The following is a 24,374-nucleotide window of genomic DNA, read 5'->3' on the forward strand; positions in this document are numbered from 1 at the left end:
GTAGGAAAACGTTGCTGCCCGTCGATCCGATCGGTGACACGGCGGTACCTTTTTCTTCTCTTTCGCTGCCTCGTTTTTTTTTCACCCCCCATTGCTCGATGTGCAAATGCGCGGCTCGCTGCGCTCCCCTTGTTTTTCACCCCCTCCGGCTGCGCATCGCCACGCCCACGCGTGTTTTCAGCGCGGATTTGGAAAACCCGACAACTTTTTAGCAGCTGCCGCTCGCGCTCCCTTTTCCCTTTGCTGCACGCCTCTCAGTCCCTCTCCGGTCTCCCTGCCGCTTTTTTTTTTCGGCGCGGCTTAATGGCGAGCGCTGTGATTTCAGCCTCGGGCAGGTGTAACGTGTCGCCATTTCGCAAGCAGGGGCACGACCGATAGCGGAGCGTGTCGCCACGATCCTCTCCGCCCTTTTGTTATCCGTGACAATTAAATTCCGTGAAATACTCTTTGCCAAAGAGTTATAACCGGAATAAAATGAAACGTTACGGTAATAGTTTGGCGGTAAACTTGACGAGCGCGCTTTTGGTCTTTTTCCAGCTGCACCCCGCGCGCCCTTGTTTCTGCTTCCATCATCCCGTTCAACCATCGTGTTTATCCCCTTGCACGCTGAACTAATTTGCCCCCTGCTCGCGCGCTATTTGTGCGTTCGTGTGAATCATTACAACCGGTCTCTAATACTGGCGCGTCGCTTGCAACGGTATTACAGGGACGGTCACCTGCCTCTTTTCAATTGGGCCCATTAATCAAAGCTGCGGCGCGGCATGCGCTGGCTCCGGAGCGAAGAAGTAAGTGGTTTCATTTGGCAACCGAGGGACGGGATATCGAAAGCATCCCTGGATCGTGACTCCGCTGCTCGCCTTATCAGAGATGCCAGCTCGCAGCGTCGTCTTAAAGCCGTTTCGAAGGGAACGAAAGCAATCTCCTCGAGGAGAAGCTCGCGCGCTTAAGAACTGTCAGGGACGGCGGAGTTTGGTACACATTTTACTTGCGTCGTGGCACATTTTTATGGGGCACTGGTCAACGCTTCGTGCAAACATAAAAAAGGACCCGTGCTTTATGGCCGTAGTACGGTGGACCTCGTAAATCGCGAGGCTGTATAGAGAAAACAGAAGAGTCGCGCAAGGAATTACAGCGTTCCGCTCCCTTTTCGAGCACTAATTCACCGTGCGTTCGTTAAAGCTTGCTCATTTGTTTGCGCGCGTGCAGCAACGGCCTGCTCGTTATGATTTATCGCGGCGGGCCAGCCCCGTAAGCCGTGTAAGCATATTTTTATAAGCTCCGCGGATAATCCGTGGAAAAAGTGCAGCGAAAGGTTGGCGGAGGAGTTGGAAAAGAGGAACAACTGGGGGGGGGGGGGGTGGCAAAACTTACAGATTGATCCCGTCGTAGCCGGCCCCTATTCCGACGTGATCGATACCAGCTACCTTTCGCACGTGATCGATGTGGGCTGTAACAGACGAATGAAACGAGCAAGGTTACTCTTGCGGCATGGAAGGATTATTGTACGACTGTTTCCTAACAAAATCAACCGCGAGAACTGCGATGACGGCGGTGGTAGCTTTTTCCACCTGGTTTCAATGGAAGCTTCTATACTTTGAGCCAGTATAGAGACCGTTGGATCCAGATTAGGTCCCAGATCTTTTATTTCACCAGTCGACCTAGAAAAGCTGGTTGGCAGTGTTCTGTTATCTGAACGCTCCACTGTTCCGTCGAAAGCAACGCCGAGGGTGGTGAAAGGGCTGCGAGATTCGCGAGAGCGCGTGGTATCCAGAGATCCACGGTTATTGGCGCTCGAAACTGTTGCTTTACTAACGCGTGGGTGGGTGCACCCTTGGTCACGGCCGTGTTACGTTATTATTAACTGGCTCTCGGTAATTGTTGGGCGTGCGGCGATTGAACGGCCAACGAGAAATCAATCACGTGGGTAATGTTGTCAATGGGCAAGGGCGGGCCAGCGCGCGAGCTCGACTACTGACCAAATTATTACCGCGATTCGGTTTAACGCGGCGCTTCCTGCTCGCGAGCATAATTATCTCGTCGCTTCCTACGGGATATTATTTAGGCCAGCGATCCCCTTTCTTAATCCGCTTCGCCGTCTCCGAACATGTAGGTATAACGCGGCACGGTCTTACTCCACTTATCCCACGAAAGTCTACACGCGTTTAAATTCAGGACGAGCTCGTTACCGCGGCTCGATCGGGCCGCGTACGGAAAGGATGGAAATAAACGAGCGGAGCGAAGTTTGAGACCGAAGTTGCGATTTAATCAGACGACTCTCTGTCCTCCGCCGTTGCTTTATTACTTATTTCATCAGCCCTATCGACCCTCTCCAGAGTCACGAACTTTTTTTATCACCGGAATCTCCGACGACACTTTCGAGATTTACGGATGGAGGAAGACGAAGCGGCAGGGGCACGAATACCTTTGTGAGTGCGAGCAAATAGGAGGTAGCTTCGCAGTGCAGCTCGCGGTTGACATTCGAAGCTCTTCGGGGAGAGGCTGTGGCGCGAACGTGATGTTCCGTTTTCACGAATTCCGTTGCACTCTTTTTCCGTCCGCGTCACAGCCGCGGTATCCGCTTCCTGGTGGACGAATTTCGAATTCCCAGGGCCGCGGCACGTTAGCGGGGACCGCGCGAAATTGGTAATCCTCGGTTCGTTGTTTCACTTTGCGGTAGCGGGAAAATCGCGGGCGAAAACAGAGCCCTGGGGGGATGGAAATTTTGCAGCGGAGGAATTTGGTAATCCGGGACCAGAGGCTCGATCGAAACCGCCGTCGTGTTGGATATACAGAGAAACAGACCGATAAGTATTTATGGCGGAGCTAGGAGGAGATTGAATGGCTGTTTGAGCTCGAGAATCGATTCGGTTGGTAAGAGAAGCTTGGAGCACTTATGACGATCATCGACGCGAGTCTCGCGAGGACGGGACATTATTTGAGCGAGCGGAGCGTTTACTCTTGCCGCGCGAATCGGAAATGCGAGCGGCGCGAGGGAAAAGTGTACGTGGAAGGAAGGGAGCGGAGAAAATGCTAAGTTCCAGCGGCGTTCCCCGTTGAAATTCTAAAGTTACCTACGCCCGCGTCTCATGAATCACAAAGGGCTCGCGGATATGAAAGTGCAATTGGCCGTTGCCACCTCCTCAGCGCGGTCGTGTTCGATGGGGGTCCGTTTTTCGCGCGGAGTCGCGCACACCGGGAACAGGCGGCCGCATAAATTCGCGTTTGCCCCGTGCCCCTTCTCTGGGGTCTAAAGGCGAACTTTTGCTGAAAGCAATAGTCGTACCCGCGAATCCCACCACCGCGGGGTCAGATCGAACTCGTTCCGGCGTTGCAACGTCGTTGGTTCGTTTTAACTGTCATCGATGGTGGAAAAAGCTTGCCACAGAAGTCCCTCGATCAAAGGGCTTCGCGTAAACCTTCGGAACTTGTCCACGAATGGCGCGATGAAAAAAAAAGTTACGGCCCGCAGTTACGCGAGAGGTGTACGGGGACGTGGAGGTTTTACGCTGGCCGACCGAAATTGCATTGTAACGGGTGAAGGAACGATGCCTGGTGGACAGATCAAAATTGCGGAGGCAACGGAGCTTCGTTTTCAATTTCGAACGCTACCAATCCCCCGTATCGAATACGTGGCTGTCTAAACACTCGGCTGCGTATCCATCTACAAACTACTGTTTCTGATCCTGCACTTTCTACCCAGTGTTTGCGGACGCGAATTGCACGACGAGCTTTATTTATCCTGCCGCAGCGGACTTCTCACAATTCGATCTACCCTGCCGACTTGCCCCTGCCCGCGGCACGGTTCATTTTTCGTCAGGCTGCCTCGGTCAGGATTGCTTTTTCGTACGGCGTTGGGTCGCAAGGAAATTGGCGATGGTCCCGAGATCTCTTTAGCGGTCTTGCTTCCTCCACGGGAGGATACGTGTAGGTGTCCGACCCCCAGATGGCCGGGTGAAAGGCGATGGCTTAGCCGACGGAAACCATATTAACGGCGGGAGGGAAAAAGAACGATTTAGACGTGATTCCGGCGTCCCCTTCAATTAGCTTTTATCCTAGAATATGGGACGGCGATAGCGCGACGGTCAAAGCTACGAGGAATAAAGGCCGAGGGCAACGTTGATTGGAGCAGAAACGGGGAAGGAATTAGCCGAGGGGGAGAGCTTTATCAGACCGAGGTCATTCTCCCCCTGGATATGAGCGGAAACATAAGGTCCATATCCATCTATATATTTCCCGCGCGGTTCAAGGAATCCCGCTCGTAAACCACGATCTCCTCGCTTGACGCGCATATCGAGTCTCGAAAGTCTCTTACCAGCCACGTCCTCCAGCGTCGATTTCTCGCCGCAGCTGATAAAATGGGGGTAGAAGGACACCATGACTATGCCGTCGGTCTGCGCCTGGAACGGGAGAAAACGTGGGAGTAACGGGCGTGTGCCCGAGGTGGGTGGTTTGAAATTCTAAAATCTAAATGCTAAAGGGTGTCGGTGGATGGAGGCGTCGTTACTCACCAAACGTTTGAGCGCGTGGTCAGGCACATTTCGCGAGGAATTGCAAAGAGCGTGGGCGCTGCTGTGGCTGAAGATAACGGGCGCCCTCGACGTCTTCATGGCGACCAGCATCGTGGGCACGGAAACGTGAGACAGGTCCACCATCATGCCCAGTCGATTCATCTCGAGGACGATGCTCTGGAAACGTTCGTTGAATAATTGCACCGAGTTTACGCCCCAGCGAGAACGGACCACCCGTTCTCACGACGATAATTTACTTTAAAGTAGCTGCAAAGATCCCGCGGGACCCAGCGCTAAAATCCACCAGCCTGTTCCGCGAATTCACTTTCGGGATTGGAAATTAAGGATTAACGTAGCATAGCTGGAGTTATTCGAAGGGAAACTCGCGGCGGTATCGCCGATACGAAAATTCGCACGGCAAGTTGAAGCAAGTTACCCGGGGGGTGAGAATTCGGTTGGAAGAGGAGGGGCACGCTACTTTACAGCATGCTCACGTGTGATCCGTGACACTTATTGCCAGCGCCGTTCAATCAGATTGAAATTCACGACAGACGGCTCCTCGGACGCTTTGTTTGCGAGGAATTCCGATCGGGCCGGGGCGGGAATCCATAGTTTGAGAAATCGTAACACCTTGTGCAAATATTCCGTGCGCGTGTCTCGCGCCTCTGCTGGCTTGGACAAAGAGTGCCGTGTCGAACGACGCGAGTAACGATCGGTAGAGAAACGTTGAGATGAAAAACAAAAATGAAATTTCTGTACGACAAGGGGTCGCCGACAGGTCAAGCCGAGGAGGCTGCTGCCTCGACGGGAAATATCGTGGCTGATACCTATCTGCTGTCAAGCGATACAGCTGCTAATACAAGATTCGATTTCACTTGTCATTCGCTGCAGCAAAACAGGCGTCGCGCAGTGGTTCCGAATCGCTAATAAGCGGCAAACCCCTCAAAACGTACTTCAATTTATTCAGAAGTCAGTGTTCAGGGGTTTTTGGGGTTGGTGATTACGAATCTGAAGTCAAAATTGCAAAAAACCAAATGGCGGATCTAATATCACTGGTGTACACCTTGTTTTCAAGTTAATTTTTGTGAAAATTGATTACTTTCCGATTTTTTACTAAAACGATATAATTAGAACGTGGATTTTTAGTATGACGACGTTAATTTAATAACTTTTTTAAAAATTAGTTTGAAAATTTTATTTTTTGCGATTCTAGTGAAAAAACTCAACAGTTCGTCGTTTAGTAGGTCACATAGTTCAAGTATATTGTCGAAAATAATAAAAGAAAACTATGGATTATAAGCGTTGTTTGAAATAAGGAATGCTGTTTTATTCGTGTACTAAATACACTTGGCACTTTAAATTTAAATATCTTAAAAAACTGCAAATTTCCGCAAATATTCTCAATTGGATATCATACTTGACATGTTACTTTATATCAAGAAACTTGTTACAGCATGACACTCGGTGACACTCATCTTTGATTACTTTCCGTTTTATTAAAACATGACTTAGATTTATGATACATTGTGAAGGGAATTACAAGGATAAATTCAAAGATACTTTACTTTATTTCTGGGGAAAATTTATGTTTATAATACCTACTTTAATGGTAAACTGTTTCACATATTGATCTTCTCAGATAAACTTTCTCTGGCACATTAAACATGCTCCTATTTTCAAGACATTAAGGAGCATGAAATTTCGTCAACTTTGACGGCCTATATCTCAATAACCAATCAATGTATTTAAGAAATCCAAATGACATTTGATTATATAACAAATCTGCTATAATAGCAAAAAGCTGCTATATACTTCGAAAATTGAATTTTGGCCAGCTTTTGGCGATTTGGGACCACTGTACGTCGGTCTTTCGACTTCTTTCTCTCGCGGACTTGTCGCGAGCTTATCTCGTGAAAATAAAATGCTAGCTTGTCGTTGGTAATGCAAAGGAAGAAAGCGTCTCGAAATACCAGGTTTGCAACTCGAAAGGGAAACGTCCCTGCAGATACAATCGCGCGACTCCCTTTCATCCTCAAGTATTTAAGATTAGTAGAACACACCCAAAATGGCCATCCACTTCAAAGACGCTCGGCGTTGAAGACGCTAGTATACACACGCGGCATAAAGGCAGAAAACAATGGACGTTGAATAAAGGGGTGAAGAGTAAGCGGGTCGCGTATCCCCTGGAAACGATCGCTAATAGCAACATCACCGGGAACAATTCATTCTGCGAGCCCAGGGCGTAGGTCTACCGGAAACGGAGTTATCGTTCGCGTTCCAGGAACATTCCCGTCCGTCTTCCAGGAGAACGGTGCATCCATTAAACGGGGGATGCTTTGTTAAATCAGCATCGTCACGGCCTGAATCTCTCAAGATTCCTGTTTATCCCGGTTTCTCAACCTCCCTTCCCGAAGTTGCTCGTTTCCGTTTCGCCCGTCCCCTCGGCGACGCTGCACTCGCCCTTATCATAACAGACATTCCCGTTTCTTTCCGTCGACGCAGCTGGGGAATCTTTGCTTCCCGCTCGACGCAGTCGGCGCGGCGTCGTCGCACCGTATTCCAGGGGAATTAGCCAGGGTGGGGGCCGAATTTATCGCAAACTGCAGCAGCCATTATCACGAAATTAGCGGAGTTGCAGTATCTTTCGGCGAAGTGGTCGTCGTTAGACGCCGGGGGTAAAGGGAGCCGTGAAAGACGGAGAGAGTTATCTCATGAATCCCGAGGATTTCTCGCTACTATCTTCGAGGAGGGCGGAACGGTGCATCCGTTAAACGAGAATGCTTCATTAAAGTAACAACGCGATAAACTTCACTTTTCGGAATTGCTTCTCCTTCTACCTGTCCCGTCCCGGTTCCGTCGGGCGCGTTACCGGAGCGCGCACCCTTTGGCGTCGACGCGGAAATCACGCCTGGACTCTACCCTTTTCCGTCACAGAGATTTCAGCCTGGCCGAGGGAAGCCCGCGATCGAAGGCATCGTACGCCGTCCAAATGAGAGAAAGGAGAGAGAGAGAGAGAGGCAGAGAGAGAAAGAGAGCGCATCTCGTCGTCGCGATAGTCGGGAGCCATAAACGTAATGAAAGGACTGGAAGCCTCTTCTGTCGCGTGGCGCGCGCGTGCCCGCGTGTTCCTTAATTTCGCGCTCCACTCGATCACGGCGAAGTGAAACGAGTTTCAAGGGCCGGATGAAGAACTGCAGCGCGGACGGGATCCATTAGAAATCACTCTCCCGCGATCCGGGGAAAAGGAGCGAAGGAACTCAAAGAATTTCGCGGTTTAGTAACGCGGAGAGGGTGGGTGCGCGATAGGGCGATATTCAGTCGTGGGAACGTGGGCTTCATAAAAGCCCTGGAATCTCGTAACCTCCGTTCGGTCGGGTTTCTTCAATTACTCCGGCGATTTATCATCCCGCGTGTGGTCTGTTCATTCAATTACCCCGCGCTATTTGTCTTCGCTTATTGTTTCGTGTTTTGGAATTCACCAGCCGTCCGCCTCGAAACCCATCCTCTGACCAGGGCTCAGGGTTTCTCTTTTAATCTTTAACGAGGAAGAACGACACCTTAGCCGGAGGCTTCGTAGAAACGCTTTTCGACGAATGAAAGATCGCGGTAGCTCGGGAGGCGGAGGAGGAAGTTGGGCGAAGATCGCTGATTCCGTCTTTCATGATACACTCGCCCAGCAATTCGTTTCTTTCGGGGCATAAGTCAGACGGCGGTTATATTTTTTTCCCCCGACCATTGAATGAATCCACCCTCGTGAATCTCGGAGCTAAGGTGGCGTAACAACGTGTAGTCCGCCCTATCGTCCGACAGGATGACGAATAGGCTTCATTCTTCCGCGAGCCTTTTCGAAGGGTGCTCACCGCTCGTATCATCGAGACGTTCCACCTTTTGTTACTCTTTTGCCTTCAGTTTTCTGCGTCGTAATCCCGATCCTTCTAGATAACGTCGCTCCCTACTGAATGAAACTGACATTAACGAATTCACATCCCCTTAATCCATGTGCGGGGCGGTTCAAACGGTCTCATCCCTAACTGTGTGCTCTGCCGCGAAGTTATTAACGCGCCGTTTCGTTGCCAGATGGTCGAGGGATGTATAAAACAAAGCCGGCGCCTTTCTTTTTTATCCCCCCGTTGGGGAAAGAAGATTCGGGGAGTTTTGATACGAAGTCGGTGCTCTGGTCATCCAGCTCCTTCCGCGCGACGAAAGTTCGCCTCTTGGTACTTGGGTTTGTTACCGTCTGCCGCCGTTATCGCCGTGTGCGGCAACTTCCCCCGCGAAACTGTCGATGCTCTGGGTCGCCTATTTAGACGGCAAGTTTCTGAAACAAGCTGGCAGCTGGCCTCAAAAGGCCGTCTGGTCATTCCGCGGAACGCTTCCCGGCAACTTATCGGTCAGATGTGGCCGAGTGTTGGCAAGTTGAAGGCGTTCGGCGACGTTCCATGGTCGAACGAACTCGCCAAGGGAACGATCGCCACTCGCACACGCCGACGGCAGCGGGCATATCGATTGCCCCTTCGCGACGCTGGACCGCGATATTTCGTTTGGCGGCTCGGCGATGCGAGCGACTTAATCGAGTTATCGTAGCTTCATCGAGAGCCACGACACCTTCTGGCCTGACTGGCCAGCGACGGGCAAGTTTCTACTTCCGCCGGTCCGTTCGTGTAACGCGGTCGACCGGCAGACTTAACTTTTAAACGAGTTTATCGCTGGTCGGCTGGGATTAACGTCCGAACTGCTCATTATGCTAACGTCTCGCGGAGTACAGTGTCGGCGGAGGGATATCGTTATCGTGGCTATGTCGAACTCTTTAATCGCGTGGAGCGGCAAGGAAACGCGGAGGTGTCTTCCCGAGGTGGCAAGTTAAATATCTTGGCCCACGGACGAAGTCGAGTCTCGATCGGTATGCAGTGTATGCGTCGAAATGAAAATCGATTCGGTCAGAGTGTTTGTCGAGGACGAGGGGGGCTGGAATAAGCGCGGGAGTTAATAAAAGAGAGGCGTTTGAAAGTTTAGCCGCGTTGATGAGATCGTCTATAGATCCGCGGAATTAAGATCTAGGCCGTGGGGAAATGATAATGCAGTTTTAAAGACTCTCCACGTGGCAGAGTAACGGCGAGAGCTTAGCGCCAGGGAACCTGCTGGAATTAGAGGAAAGAGAGAAGGGGGTGGCGCGATATTAATAACGAGCAGAGCCCATCGTAGACTTTCTTAACGTCCATTTCTCGCCTGAGCGTCTACGTTCTGCAGGACACGTGCGACATCAGGCTGGTAATTAATGTTTAGGTATCAGGAACTGCGAAAAAACAGGCTCATTAAACAAGTATCGACCACCTCTTTTCACGTGTACACCATTTCTTTCTCGACCCTCTTTTTCTTCTTACGGTATTACCCCATTGTCCTCCCGACTCAACGCTGCGGAACATAATAAATCATGCTTCTTCTCTCCTCCCTTCTTTGTTCCGTTTATTACAGGTCAGCTCGATTCAGTCGAACCCCCAGCGGGCAATTAATCACGGAAACAACCACTCGATCGGCTTTCAAGCCTGATCGCGATTCCCCTCTCAGCAGACCGTGGTACTTAATTTGCGTGTAGGGTCCTCTTTTAGTAAAGCAAAATATTATTCTTCAGCCATCGTCACCTTTCTGTCGGTCCATATCGAGAGTCGACGCGGCAATTAACCAGGCGCACCGACCTGTGCCCGAGTGTGCTTTTAGTGTACGATGGAGGGCCAATGGTCCGTGGATATCAGACATTTGTCGGCACCCAGCTTTGTACTGTTCCCGCTGGCACGTGTCGATACGAAGGGTCACGTATCGGAGCTGAAAGATGTAGCTTTGAAAGTCGATAGGGGAAAAGAGCTTCCGCGTCGGCTGTCCGCGGAAGCCACGGAACCTTCCTGGATCGTGCTCGAAAGCACCAATGTACCTGCACGGGATACACTTGCACCGAGGGCGGTCCCGGTTTAATTGCTCTGCTCGAGTTATGCTTTCTTCAATTCCCCACGACTTCCGGCCGCGGGCCACCCTCATTGTTTGCCCACCGACGTCCCACCGGAATGCCAGCCTTCCTCCGGGTCAGAGTAGACACATTAAACGTCCCCATTCGGGAAATTCATGCCCGTGCTCGCGTTAAGTTGGCCGCGGATGATCGATCGGACCGCTCTAGTCCATTCCTCCGGTCGATCCGTGGAAATATCGAGCGGCTTCTTCCTGCACGCTCATGCTGGTCACGAGCGCGAGAAACCCGACGGGCATTTTCGGGCGCCGCGAATTCGTATTTATCTCACGTATAATAACGATTTAACCTGGAAAGTGAATGCCCCGCCGCGCCGACTGGCCCGCAACAAAGGGGTGCTGTTTTTCCACGGTTCCATTCTACCTCGAGTAAAAAACTTGCCGCGTCACAGCCGAATACAGGATCCACCATCGCGCCTTTTCAAGCCGGCAGCGCGATAACCGTGCGCGGGTGGGAACAAACGTACAAATTTTTCAGAATCATCGAGGAGCAGCTTTCACGTGCCGAGCACCCTTTCACGGGGCATTTCCCCGTCCTCCCGGCCGCCGTCTCATTCTCCTTTAGCCCCATCTCGTCGCCTCGCCCGCTGTTCACCGGCGTGTCGTTCTCGCGCGAGCATTCGCGAGCGTTCCGAGGGAGATGGGGTGGAAAAAGGAGGGCTGGTTAAAGGGAAGCGCAACAGGGGGATTTTGGTGTTTCCCTGGCGCAGCAGGACTTTAGTTCGGTGAATGATGGAATGAAATACAGTTCCTCCGGTCTCCGCGGCGAAATAGAAAAAGGCTGGAACCCGATGTTAAGCGTAGTGTCTCGCGCGCCGCGCTGGCAAGGCGTGGTAAAAGATGTGTCCAAGTAAAAGTACATACATATCTACCAGACAACGCGCCCCTTCTTTTATCCGGTGAGACCGCGCGGAATTTTTATTGAGTACTTGAGAGAGCTGTTTATTACACAGGTGCGGCTGAGAAATGGTGTAGCCGGCGAACGAGGTATAAAAGAAAAGTGGAGGATCGTATATATAAAACGTCTCGCTGCGCAGATGAGGTCGAGCGGAAAAAGAGCTGATTCTTCTTGGCGGTAGACACGTACATTCCCGCGGAATTCATGCAAACCGCGTTTAATATCGTCCTCGGAACACTTGGCTGGGGGGTTTAACGCGAGCTTTAAGACGCGACGTCGAGCGATCTAATCGAGATAAACGTTCACCCGCTCCCGTCACATTCCGCTCGTTTCGCCAGACGTTTCTTTTACAATCGAGCGAATAGAATACATGGAGTACCGCTCCAAAAACCGCGGATCCGTCGCCTCGTTAACGTGGCGCACGTAGATCCGTCGTGTCTCAGGCTGGAGACTCGGCGTTCGGTCGGCTGGCTCGTTCTTTTCTCCGCGCAAATAGACAGGAAGTTTCGCGGATAATGCGGCAAAGTTGCGGAACGAGAAGTCGTAGGCGAGCCGGTGGGGAGAACGGTCGGGGGACAATCGCGAGGGAAGCATCCGAAATTTCGCGGCGGAAACTTAAAATGTACTCTGCACCACCATTTTCCGCGACTAGTAGTCGGTGAGGGGTGGCGCGGGGCTGCTCCTTTTGAATTGTGTGTGTCGAATGTTCGTGGACTTTTTTCTCCGGCTACTTCTCCTCGACGAAAGATACACCGCGGACCAGCGGGAAATCGCGGCAAGTTTCCGAATGCGGGAAGAAAGGTCGGCAGAGCTGGGGGGATCGGCGTTTGACTTGCGTAAGTGAAACAAACGCCTGGACGTTGGTAGTCGGCTCTAACGAGGCTAAAGCAATCGCGGGAAAACGTAAGCGGTCTTCATTGAATATTTAAACAACTGTGCTCGTCTCCTCTCTTCCCTCCCTTTGCCTACCACTCTGCAACTTTTCTTTCAACCAGAGGCCGCAGTTCCCGAGTCCTTTCTCATACATTTCCCTCGTCCCGGCTGCCTTTTTTCTTGCGGGTAGAACGCCCGGAGGAACGTTAGCCTTTGTCCCAGCGGGCTCGCGTACAAAGAAATGGCAATAACTACTTGACACCGGTACTCTCTCGCGATGCTACAAAGACCGTTTTAGAGTAGATTCGTCTGCTAGGTTCTGAGCCTGACGGACAACTGTTGTCGCGGCGCCGTACGGCCCCGTCCGATGGAAATAATTGGATTACGATGAAACTGGCTAAACGCGGGAGACGCGACGGTGAGCACAGAGGCGATATTTTATCCGCGTCCTTTCGGTTCTTGCCCGCAGGGCGTGCTTCTGGTTTATATCGCGACCGCGGTCCCGAAGTCGTTTCTCATATATCTCCGTTGCCGTTGGAAAACACCCCTGGGGCTGTCTGGGCGTTTTTCTGGCATTCGGTAAATAGAACACGCCGTCGAGCACTCGCAACTTCAGCAGCGCTCGCGAGCCCCAAAAAGAAGGAGAGGGCCCACGTAAACTGTAAATAAATTCGCGGTCTTAATCGTTTCGAGATTAACCCCTTTGTCGTCGCTGTTTATGAACGGCCGTCGGCGAGGGCAGCTTCCAACTCCGCGGTAACACTTCAAGCAAGTAGAATCGCATCGCCCGTGTGCGAAAACAGCCCTTGACTCGGCATATTTCTACGCCGGCACTACCGAAATTATTTCCCATCCGCCCTCGAACACGGAAAGTGCCTCTGGGAGCGCGTGCTCCTCTTGCATTTTTGAAGTGGCGCGCGTTTTAAGGGATATCCCGCGACATCTGCTACCGTCGCTAAAGGAATTGGTTTCCACGTTCTCCCATAAGTAAAGCGGGCTCTTGATTGAAACACAGGGGAGGGAAGGGCGAGAGGCAGAGGCCCATGTTTCTTTCACGCGAATCGATGAAAGTTCGCTCGAGCGACGTTTAGAGCGTTCGTGTTTCCTCGATTCCTACGGGTCACGTTCTGAAATGGAACTTTACCATTCCCACCATCCGAAGTATGCGCGTTTAAAACGCGAACGATTGTTCCTCCGCCGGGGCTGATCGATGCCGGCCATAATTTTCTTTCCGCATAGGTGCAACGGTCGGTTAGGAATTCATGAATGCCCGGACGCGAATTCCGAGGATACCGCCGGGTAATTTTCATAAATAACTCGCGTTCGGATCTTCGCCCCGAATTTCAAGACCCTGGACGACCCGTGTAGCCACTCACCCCCCGCTCCCAACGCGCTGATTCGCGCCGAGTGTCTGAGGGGAGTTTGGAAACGACCGCTAATCCCTTCGGTTCCCCTCTCCCTGCGTAAAACTCGAAAACACGTTCTCTCCATTTCCCAACGACGTTACACCGGCGTCCACAAATTTTCACCGACTCCCAGTGCTTTGACAAGCCCTCTATCGGGTCCGCGAAATTCATTAAGAAGATTCTGCGTGCACGGTCGCAGCATGCAAATTTGTTTGCGCGGAGTTCCCGTACAGTTCAAAATTCTCGTTTCGAGGAGCTCGGGACCAGCGTTCCCTCGTAATGGATACACAGCGATGCAGCGGGAGGATTCTAGAAATAGCTGCGACGAATCGATCTTCCTCTGGTATTCCCATCGAGCTCGCGATATTTATGGTCGATCGATTAGCCCGGGCTAAAGGGCACGGATGGATTTACGATTAAGACGCAAGAAAACGCCCATTTTGCGGGGACTAGTTGGACGGACGGGGATGCTTTAATCCACCGCGTAAAACAGTACTCCTCGTCACTCTGGAAAATCCTCTCGCGGGTAGGAGAAACGACTCTGCTCTTTTCGCTTCGACAAAAACTCAGCTGGCTTGCCCGATTCGGACCCACCGGCTAGTTTCTTCTTTCGCGGGGTGTAATTCGCGTTGATTGCCTCAGGAATTGCTAGAGCTACTGCTTCGCCGAGGGTAGGATTTAGTTTTCAAGTAGCCGCGAGGATATCCAGCTTAAAGATCGCGTCTATCTATAAAACGCGTCGCTGTGATCGAGATATTCTTTTTTTCTACTCACCTTGCCGAAATTGGAGAGGCCACCGATGCGAGCCACTTGACCGGGTTCATCCGCTGTGCTGCATTCTGCCCTAACGAACCAATAGGTCAGTAACTCAGTGGCAACAATCCTCAGCATTGCTGTGTCCTACAATGCCCTTTAATCATAGAGCTCCATGTCCGTAATACTAAGCAACGCGGACGGAATTGTTCCCTGGACTAATGACCACAGAGATTGCGCCGCGCCGTATACAAACGCCTTGATTTCAGGCCTGAATTCCTTCGAATATCCAACCGATAGTCCAACCGCTGCCTTTCCAAACTACCGCCGCACTCGATCACGTCGCGGGTAATTGCAAATATTATCCAAAGCCTTCTACACCATTCGTGGCGTTACTCTCTGCGGAACACCGTTAACGTCTTATCTCAAGCCTCCAAATCGATCCGTCCGGAAAAAATACCGAATTCCACAGAGATCCCGAAAGCAACGACGCGCTGTAAAGCATCCCGTGTTTCAATCACTCAAGCGGAGTGATCGAGTGGAGGCGTCATTTAACGCGGCCAAACCCGGCGGCTATTATCTTGACGAATTCCCAGGCAACGATAACGCCCTTGTCCGGACTCGTAAACGTCTCTCACGTTGATAGGATTATACGGAGATGTGCGAGATTCGGACTACGAGGTCCGAGGAGACCGAGCAATTCCGGGGACGATAATCGTCCGCATTAGCGCGATGTTCTCTAAGCTGGCAAACAGAACGACACGATACGACGGCACCGCGGCACGATAATCGATCGTTTGGCGGTCAAGTAAACGGCGAAGCTGCTGGAGTTATGTCACGAAGGGCGTCGACGCTGGTGGGTACGGAGCGTTTTTCACGGCGCGGCTCTTCCACGTGGATCGAAATGAAATCGGCGATCGTTCGTTTAACCGGGCACATGCAGCGCACAGTTATACAGCGCGGCTCGCTCGAAACGTCCCTCCTCGCGTAGATATCTATCAGAGTATCGGGCGGAATCTATCGGAGTCGTAAAACGCGCGGTCGACAGCGGAAATTCCGAAACGCGGATAATATTGTTACGGTTCCATTAATCCGCGCATGATTTATCGTCCCCACGGTTACGTAATTCCGCGTATAAATACAAGCTACGTCGGCTTTGCCGTATAAATTTTCACGGCCAAAGATCGAGATCGTCGATCATTCCCTTCCCCGCCCGTGGCGTTTTCAACCTGTACACGTTCCTTAACGCGTCGTTACCCGTCGAATCGCCGGTTTTGTAGCGACTAGGGTCGCGGCAGGGAACTTTCGCCGAGCAGCGGCTATACTCGCCAGCCACCGTCGATTCCCTGTTTACTAGACCCGACAATGGTCATTTAGAGAAACTTCCACCCCTGTCGAGCGTCCTTTGTTCCTCGCTATCTCGGAAAAAAAAAACTGAATTAAACGAGGCACGCGTGATAGTATCTCCATCGCGTTTCGCTGCTATCTCCAACGGCGTTGCTCGTAATTCACGGCCTGCAGGGAGATCGCCTCTGAACACTGAACCAGGGATCATGTATAATTCATGCACGGTTGTAACTTTCAGCGGGCAGGTTGCTTTGGAAAATCGTCTATATAAAAGTCGTCGATCGCGACACGAAATTTCTACGACCCTGCAGGATCTCTCGGAAGTTTTATTGCTATCGGCCAGCAACGCTTTTAATCTTACAGGCCGTGTACGCAGGTGTGAAATAACGTGGCAGCGTATCCTTCGGAGACGCGAACGACGCGATCCCGTCGCAAAAAGCGTCGTCGGCGTCGGTTCGTTGGCAAGTTTTTATTCTTCCCCGTTTCCTCCGTCGTCAGTTTTTCCCTTGGCCAGTCGTCGCGGTCGGTATCGTCTCGTAAAAGGAAATTCGTTCATTGTTTGTACGCGAATAATATATTATTATTATTATTATTATTAAATGACTTTATTGCATCATTACAATTAAAATTTAAAATTAAAAATATATATCTGTCGACGCGCGACGGCTCCAGCTGCCTCGCGACCCTTGCGGAATCCCGGCCCACCTAGTCGTGTCGCCGGGCTGAAATAGTTCGCCCCGACGTTCGACGGGGGTGCATCATCGGAACTGCTCCGCCGGGGAAAATATCGATACGCGTCTACGGTAACGTATATACGCGTCTCTGAATCCAGCCCGTCCGTCGTATCGCGCGCCTGGTGCATTTCCGATGGACCTTCGTGCTTGTTAAAAATATCAAAGTTCCGCCGTGTCGTGTCACGCTGGCGCTGTTACGGCTCCTCCATTCCGTTCGGCAATTTAAAATGTAGAGCACACGTCGCGTCGGGGAATTTTTTAATCCAGAGCCCGATCTTGCCAGGTTTTTTTTTCCCGCGCCGGTGTTCGGCGAAACCCGACGCGGAAATGTTGGTCTCGGAAGTTTCGCGTCCGTATCTCGCGCGGCTCCTTTATTACGTCATTCGCGGTACATTTTTGCCCCGCGACGATAAAACTGCACCGCGCGGTGCTGCACTGTCTGTCTAGCGCGTCTCTATTTCACTGGCCTCGGTAACACGCTCGCTGTGCTTTCTGCTTGCATTATGCAGAGGACGTCTTTTCGTCCTGGATAGTTAGAGACGCGACGATTGTTGCCCGTGCACGGACACGATACGAGGTGTTAGCATCGCGGGGAATTCTGGCGATAGAGTTGATAGGGCTGCGAACCTCCGTATCGCGCGTGGCCTCTTGACGGACGCTTTTTAGAATGGTAACGAGTAAAATACTGACGTAACCGTTCTATCTCGATTGATATACTCACCAAGGCGTGTTGCACGTGTGCGTGAGGGTGAGATATCTGGCGCCCAACTCGTACAGCATCCTCAGAACCGCCAGGCTAGCTCCGACTGCGTGGCCCCCCTCGACCCCTATCAGGCTCGCTAATCTACCCTCCTTGTGCGCCCTCTCTATGCCTGAAACCACACATTATATCTCCCTTGAACGTTCTCGATTGCCCTTTTATTATTGCCCTAATTATATGCGTCTAGATATCGCGTGCTCCAGCCCTCGACCCTCGTCACGAACCTCCTTCAGCTCTTATCGCCGTGCCCCTTGTTAAGCGATTCCACGCGAGTCACCAGAAAACCTTCACGCACTACTCCGAACTGGAGGACGAAGTAATAAACAGCTGTCATTCGGGACATCGACCCAGACCCGCGATTAATTCAAACTTATCCGTCACCTTCGATCGGATCGGTTTAATTGAATCAATTAAATCAGCCCCGGTGTCGGGGTGTTATCGCGCGGATCATTAATTACAAAGCATAAGCGATGGGGCGGATTAATCCGCGCTGGATGATAATGGAAGTGGCCGGGGCTTTGGAAGATCGGCTGGGCAATCCTTTTCGCGGCTGGTATTTTGTCGGTATTTAGCCAGCGCGCCGCGAATTCGATTCCACGGCCTCGGTTTAATCGTTTTAATCGAGTCCCACCGTGTAAAGGTGGGCTATCGGCCTCCGTGAAATCGGATTCGCGGGCTCGGTGTCGTCCCGATTAGATTAAAATACCGCGTACAAATTGCGTTAGGTCCTGCGCTTCCGGTGCAGGATCACGGATCGCGTTTGTCCATCGAGGGACGAGAGGGTGCGGCTCGTCGAACTTCATTTGTCTCTGGGCACCCGATTTTTCGCGCCTCTGTTCGCGCCAGCTTCGAATGCCTGCACGTTTGCCATCGGCGCACGGTTGATTAGGCAGCCGAAGCGTTAATGGCAGGGTGGATTCTGCGGCGAGGCGAACTTAGGGTGGCCAGCTCGTCCGTGAACGCGCGCAAACGGTTCCTTCTGCGTGATCTATTAAAACTTTGCCCCGCGTCGCCCAGCGTGCACGTAATTCGATTTCGATATACGCGAGGGCTTCGGGTAATTCGCGCCGCGCGAAGTCCGCGGGGGTTGTTGGTGAAAGTTCAGGAAGGGCGCGGGCGGGTTCGGCTGGCTGGTGCGCGTGCAACGAAGTAAATCGAGCGTCCCGTGCCGCTGCCATTTGTCCTGGCAACTTTAATTTCTCCGGCCATCGAGCGTGGCTAGGCGATTACGCCGTATTAAGCCTCTAATGGAAGAACAACCGAAAAAGGCACGCCCGCGAGCCGCGCGCTGTCGATGAACCTGGATTTACCGCGCCCGCTGATTTATACCCGTTTCCACCTGCACACGCCGTCGAAACGTATCGACTTAGCTGCAGCTGTGTTCGCCTTTCCCGTACGTGTGCTCGTCGGCGATTGCGCTCCCTCGGACGTAGCCCAGGTTTCGCTGTTATCAGCCGATGCTCCAAGTATATACCCCACGGCCACTAAATGTTCCTCCATTTCTCCAGGAATTCCTCAACTACCAGCGCTCATGCCAGCTCCTTTCACCTGTGTATGCACGTAGCTGATTGCTTTCTCCAAGTGGCTCATTTTATATCAAGGTGAATCGACTGTTTCGTACAATAGATTTTCCATTTCTGCTGCATTAAGGAGCGTTACGGGCCCTCAAAGGGAACGACCATGGCGGTTTTAAATTACATCTCGATTCAACAGCGGCGAGCATTGTAAACGGGGAGCATCGAGTTCCTCGCCCGTCCCCATAAATCCTCATCCTCCAACTCCCGGGACGATCCGAGATATTACTTTTTCCAAGTAACGTCGGGAAAGTACGCTTCACGCGGAAAGTTGCCCGACACAAACGATCATCGTTCGACGTAAACACAACGGTCTCGTCGAGCGTTTCTTATGCACCAGAGATCGCCGATAAGTCGTAAACCGCGAGCGCAACGTTCCGAGTTTGCCGTGAGTGGAGCCAGGTAGAAGAACTCTGATCGTACTTGGGCTCGGATTTTCGGAAACAGTTTCGCGACAACTCGCTATGATTATAATATTCCATAGTATTAATTAACAAGCGGAGGACACCATGTGGTACACAACGATTTTGACGAGCCTTGGCACGATGGATCTACCTATGTCGAAAATAAGTAAATAGGTGTCCGAGCGTTTCTGCCAATGAGCCTTAATAATAGAGATATTTACAGTAAATTATTAAAAATTTATGTTTATTTAATATATTACGTTAAAAAAAACCTTATAAATTTTTTTTTATAAATTATTATTTTTTTAACTTGGAGACATCTTCAAAAGGCACCCCAACGCCTCCAGAAGGGAATGTGGGATTTTTACTCACTAAAACCCCACGGCTACTATGAAATTTTTAATAATTTACGGACACCTATTTACTTATTTTCGACATCTATCGTGCCAAGGTTGATCAAAATCGGTATCTACCACAGGTGTCCTCCCCTTGTAAGTAGTAATATGTGCATTTCGCTAATGATTCGATTAATTATATAGGTACCTTGTTCAAAGAAATTATACACTTACAATTAGTCTATTCAACGTAACTGTAATTTCTCTGCGTGATTTTTTTTTCACGATGTCCTACGTGGTAGTTTGCCTTCCGTCGAAGTCATTGGCTGCATTAAGGTCTACGCACACATGTCGGTTGAGTGCCATCAGTGTGAGCGATAGAAAATATCGTCTCTCTGTTTTGAAATGGAGCATTTCACACTTATCCGTGTCAGTAACTCACCCCGAGACAAAGAGACCATTGACACTGACGGCACTGAACCGTCGCGGAACTGATATGTATACGTAGACCTTTAGTCAGTCACAAGAAACAGGTTGGAAATTTCGAACAATGGTTTCTTTCTACGTATCAGCCAAGTATATACGGCCGCGTATTGCATGTCTATTTACATATGCATGTGCATGCCGACATGCAGTCGCCGCGGTTCGGCTTATCGAACGAGCCGGGACGGTCGGTACGGCTTGACATTTTTCCATTTCACCCGGAATTTACAACCGGCTGCATCTTCCCTGCTTCCCCGGCGGTTTTTCTCATCAGGCTTGGTTTGCGCTGCGCGAAAGTGGTGGGCGAATTATTGCAGGCCAGCCGGTGAAATCGCGATTCGAAGCCCTTGTCCACGTACGCGCGGCCGTTAACGGTTAACGCAGGAATCCCGCGCAGTTGCTTGCCAGGCGATCCACCCTTTTGTCCCCTTTGAGAATTATCCTCGGCTCTTGTCGCGTAACAAGTTTCCTCCCGTTTCTTTGTGTCGCGTCCTTCCACGAACGCCCTCGTCCGCGATCGCGTCGACTTTAACGCAAAGGTCCAGCCTCTGGCACAATCTGCCCCTTTCGTGGAACGATTTCCCCCTTTTTCCTCGTTTCCGTCAATGTCCTGCTCGTATCCCAGCGTCAACGACCGTGCTGCTCGCTTTTTTCTCGGTCCTCCTCCATTTATCGGCTTCTTGTCTCCAGGTGCCTTGCTCTACAGGCGATCGAACGTTAGCGTGTTAACGTTAGAATTAATTTCGATCGCTACTTCTTTCTTCCCAAGTCAAAGTCCGCTTCAATGTTTTTCCCTGCCCAGCTTCGTGATACTTTCTGAGAATTTTCTACTAAAAGTGTTTGCTAGAAAATCGATTCCCTCGTTGTAGATCACCATTCTCATTTCCCTTCCATATCCTTCACGGTATAGCCTATTTTCCATCCACCTTGCACGTCGAAGGAAATGATTGCGAAGTGGGTTAGCTCGTGGCTCGAAAGCCGCTCGTTACGTCCAGGGGGATGATGCCCGGTTTCCGAGGGGTAGCGTCTTCTTCCGTGACTTAGGACGCATTCTAAATCCCCGAGTGAACGTCCACGGCGAGAAGGATAGCGCGGGCAGGGGGTGGCTGGCCCGATTTTCTCCCAAAGTCGACGGACGATAGAGCCTCCATCGCGTCCCTCCGACGCTGGCGTTCGTCCAGGGGCGAGCGACGTCGAATGGCCGACCGGAAGCAAACACAAGACGGCGAGTCGGGTGGTGGCACGGCTCTGGATCGAAGGCTTCATATCCCTGGCGCGAGAATTCCGCGGAGAAAGGGAAAGGGGGCGAAGCGGGTTGTTTTCCGAGCACGTTAAGGAGCGAACTTAATTTCTCTGTCCATTTATTATCGGGGAACAGGCAAGCGGGCAGCTCGATCGGTCCACGCGAAATTAATTAAATCGGCCGAGGAGGACGCGGCCTGCAAGCGCGAGGATTCACTCCGCGCGGATATTTTCCTTCCTCCGAAGCGAAAGGGTATTCGGAATTCTTTTCGCGGGCGTGTGCCAGCCTCCCCCTGACATTGGCATTCCGCCAGGAATTCTGGCGGTGTGTAACGTCAGGGCGGCCCATTCTGGGAACAAATAGCGGATGGTAATTCCCGACGTTCGTCGACCTCCAAGCTCGATTTCATATTCTTCGCGTGCGAAGCTGCCGGTAAGGGGAAGGTTCGCGTCTTTCAGGATCTCCTAGAGATCGACGACCTTCGAGCACACGCTGCAAGGGGGCTCGGAGTGTTCGAGAACGCTGACTCCTTTAGACTTCAGCTACGTACGTCGTTCCGCTGTTTCGCCAACTTTCAGGGGGCGAAGTTGAACCGTGGCGGAACTCGCGTGCATGCTTGAAACGATGAACGCGGCCGACTATGTGTTTACATTGTATAAGTGCTGATTAGCAATTAACGACTCCCTGTTTGACTTACGCGGAGCACTCGGAAGATTCCGTTAAGGGATTGTAGCAGCGAGCGCGATGCCTCGCGCGTTGTCCGCGTCTGCGTTCACCATTATTCGGCGATTTAGCCGCGCCCTTTGAGCGATTCATTTGATCAAGGGGTTGCAGCGACTGCCAGTATGCACATAAATTTGTTTATGGACAAACAGAAGCGTGGCTGGATCAATACTCGCGTTCGTTCGTCGCAGCGTCGCGTTAATCGCCGCGGCGTCACCGCTCTCCTTTCGCGGTTGAAAAAGCGGGGATGGCGGAAAAAAATTCGTTCGGAACATTCTTCCGAACGACGCGGGGGTCGATGACGATCTGATCGAAGGGAAAATCGAGTCGGTACGGTACAGACGATTGAAATTCACCGTCGCTAGGCATGTAACGTTTACCCCGATACTTTGCCCGCGTCCGTTCCCGATACGTAACGTCGGATCTGGCATTCGATTGGCGAAGGGTTGCATTCTTTGCCGTGCAAACACGGGCGCACCGACGTCCCGCGTTGCAGGTACAAAGGGATATAGTCGGGAGGAAAATGACCCACCTTCCGCTGTCGTAACGAGAACCATGCTTTCAGGGTGCTTGTTGACCAGCCGACGAATCAGGTCGATCTGCTCCAGGGCCAGCTGGACCGAGTCGAGGTGCTGAGAGGAGCAGGGCACGTAAGCCGACCAGAACTGTAACAGAGGATGAAAGTTGGTGAGTCCGAACGACACTGGCAATCTCTAAGTAGCATAGATTTACTAGATTTAGGCGAGAAGCCGTGCAAGCCGCAAGCTTCACCGTGGCTCGCGTGACTCGCGCTTCTATATCGCCGTCGAGTCGTTGACACGGCGGTTTCCTCGTCAGATTATCGGCCGGACCGGAGCGCCGCGGCGTAAACATGAAATTCAACCGGTAAACGGCTGGTAATGACGATAACTCGCGCGCGAACGTTAATTTCTCGTTTCGATTCGCCGCCCGATAGCGGCCTGGGAAATAATTAAAAGGGCATTACGAGTGTCCGTGGGAAAGGCGGCTGGCGGCGGCGCGGCTCTTTGAATTTTAAATACGAGGGATATCGGGAGTCATAAATAAGGGAGCATTTACCCTTCGCACGCGCCACCCCCGCGCGCGCCCGGCTAAGAAAATATATATTCCGTTACTTGGAGTAAATTAAACCAATGTATCAGATCTGAAGATTAAACGGGGGCACCCCGTGATATTTCATTCAATTTGATAAGGGGCGCTAGTGGGAACGTGAGCTCGCATAAAAGTCTCTTCTGTGCGTAGGGGTTTACCGTTGTTACGCGTCAAACGGAGCCGCGACGCTCGGAATGATCCATTTGCTTTTCGTCGTATCGCGGATTCAGCACGATTCCACCCCGAATATTTTACCACTAGGAGGAGCACGCTTGTAGGGTGTTTACAAATCCTCGGCAGAAAGTTCTTCGCGGAACGCAGTGGAGCTTGCCATCTCCCGAACGCTTTCACTAATTCCAAGGAACCCAGCAACTTACACCCACAATTTCTTCCCGACAATTCTTTAAGAGAGCACTTCTGAAGTAGCTGTGCATTTACCGCGGCTCTCTTCCTCCCCGTTCCCAGGTTAGCTTTCCTTTTTGCGCGACACCCCTCGCGACGAGGGGGCGGCAGTGCGTTATTTAACAACGCTGACGTTGTCGCGGGGCTGACGTAAATCAGCGGACGACGGAAGGTTCAACCCTTTTTCCACCACCGCCGCTGTCGGAGCAACGGTTTTACTCGCCGTGACTCTGCTTACTTTCTTCTGCGTCGGCCCGATCGTCAAGGAGGTGGGCGACTTCATTACCTTTCCAGCCGAACGTTTGCCGGCGCGATTTACCTTGCGCCGTTTAAAGCAGCCGAATGCCGTGCTTCTTGCCTGCGGGCTAATTGCGACACGGCAATAATTTAATCCCTGCGGAAGCGTCTACCATCGGATACAGAGTGACGCCAGTCCGTTGAGGGGCGTGCTCGAAAACGTTTAATATTCCTCCGTTAACGCAATCCCCCCCTGTTTCGTCAGTTACGAGGCAATTTTCGTCGCGGCAAGGATTTATTCTTAATTAATCGCCGGCGAACTTCGATGCTGGTGCTCGCGTTCTCAGCGTCGCCAGCGATCACCGTGGCTTTCACACACGATACCGAGCTTAAAAAGGCGATCCGGGAATCGCAGACTGTTTACAGGAGCTCGGTCTTTTTAGACGTCTCGTTAGAATCCAGCTCACCTGAAATTTTAGGTCAGACGCGTTATAAAAACGCGCCTCCGTGCACGGAGCAGGGTGCAAGGTTTTTCCCTTCGCATTCGAGCTATTCCACGTGAAAACGGA

General features: G+C 51.6%; 1 protein-coding gene and 1 long non-coding RNA gene across 3 annotated transcripts in view; one reads left to right on the forward strand and one right to left on the reverse strand.

Moving 5' to 3' along the window:
- The window catches only part of LOC143373343 (uncharacterized), a 158,448-nt gene that overhangs the window by 14,405 nt on the left and 119,669 nt on the right, over nucleotides 1-24,374 (forward strand). The window contains exon 2 of the long non-coding RNA XR_013086448.1: nucleotides 22,622-22,743. This is a non-coding gene — a long non-coding RNA (uncharacterized LOC143373343). The remainder of the gene's footprint in view (nucleotides 1-22,621; nucleotides 22,744-24,374) is intronic.
- LOC143373330 (dipeptidase 1) overlaps nucleotides 1-24,374 on the reverse strand; it is a 62,729-nt gene that overhangs the window by 11,306 nt on the left and 27,049 nt on the right. For both annotated transcript variants that reach the window (XM_076820499.1, XM_076820498.1), the window contains exons 4-9: nucleotides 22,589-22,721; nucleotides 17,256-17,406; nucleotides 14,475-14,544; nucleotides 4,509-4,685; nucleotides 4,313-4,397; nucleotides 1,372-1,447 (exon numbers count right to left, since the gene is read on the reverse strand). In XM_076820499.1, coding sequence (XP_076676614.1) covers nucleotides 1,372-1,447; nucleotides 4,313-4,397; nucleotides 4,509-4,685; nucleotides 14,475-14,544; nucleotides 17,256-17,406; nucleotides 22,589-22,721 — 692 coding nt within the window. The remainder of the gene's footprint in view (nucleotides 1-1,371; nucleotides 1,448-4,312; nucleotides 4,398-4,508; nucleotides 4,686-14,474; nucleotides 14,545-17,255; nucleotides 17,407-22,588; nucleotides 22,722-24,374) is intronic.

This window comes from Andrena cerasifolii, chromosome 9 (assembly GCF_050908995.1).
Source record: "Andrena cerasifolii isolate SP2316 chromosome 9, iyAndCera1_principal, whole genome shotgun sequence".
Taxonomy (NCBI): domain Eukaryota; kingdom Metazoa; phylum Arthropoda; class Insecta; order Hymenoptera; family Andrenidae; genus Andrena; species Andrena cerasifolii.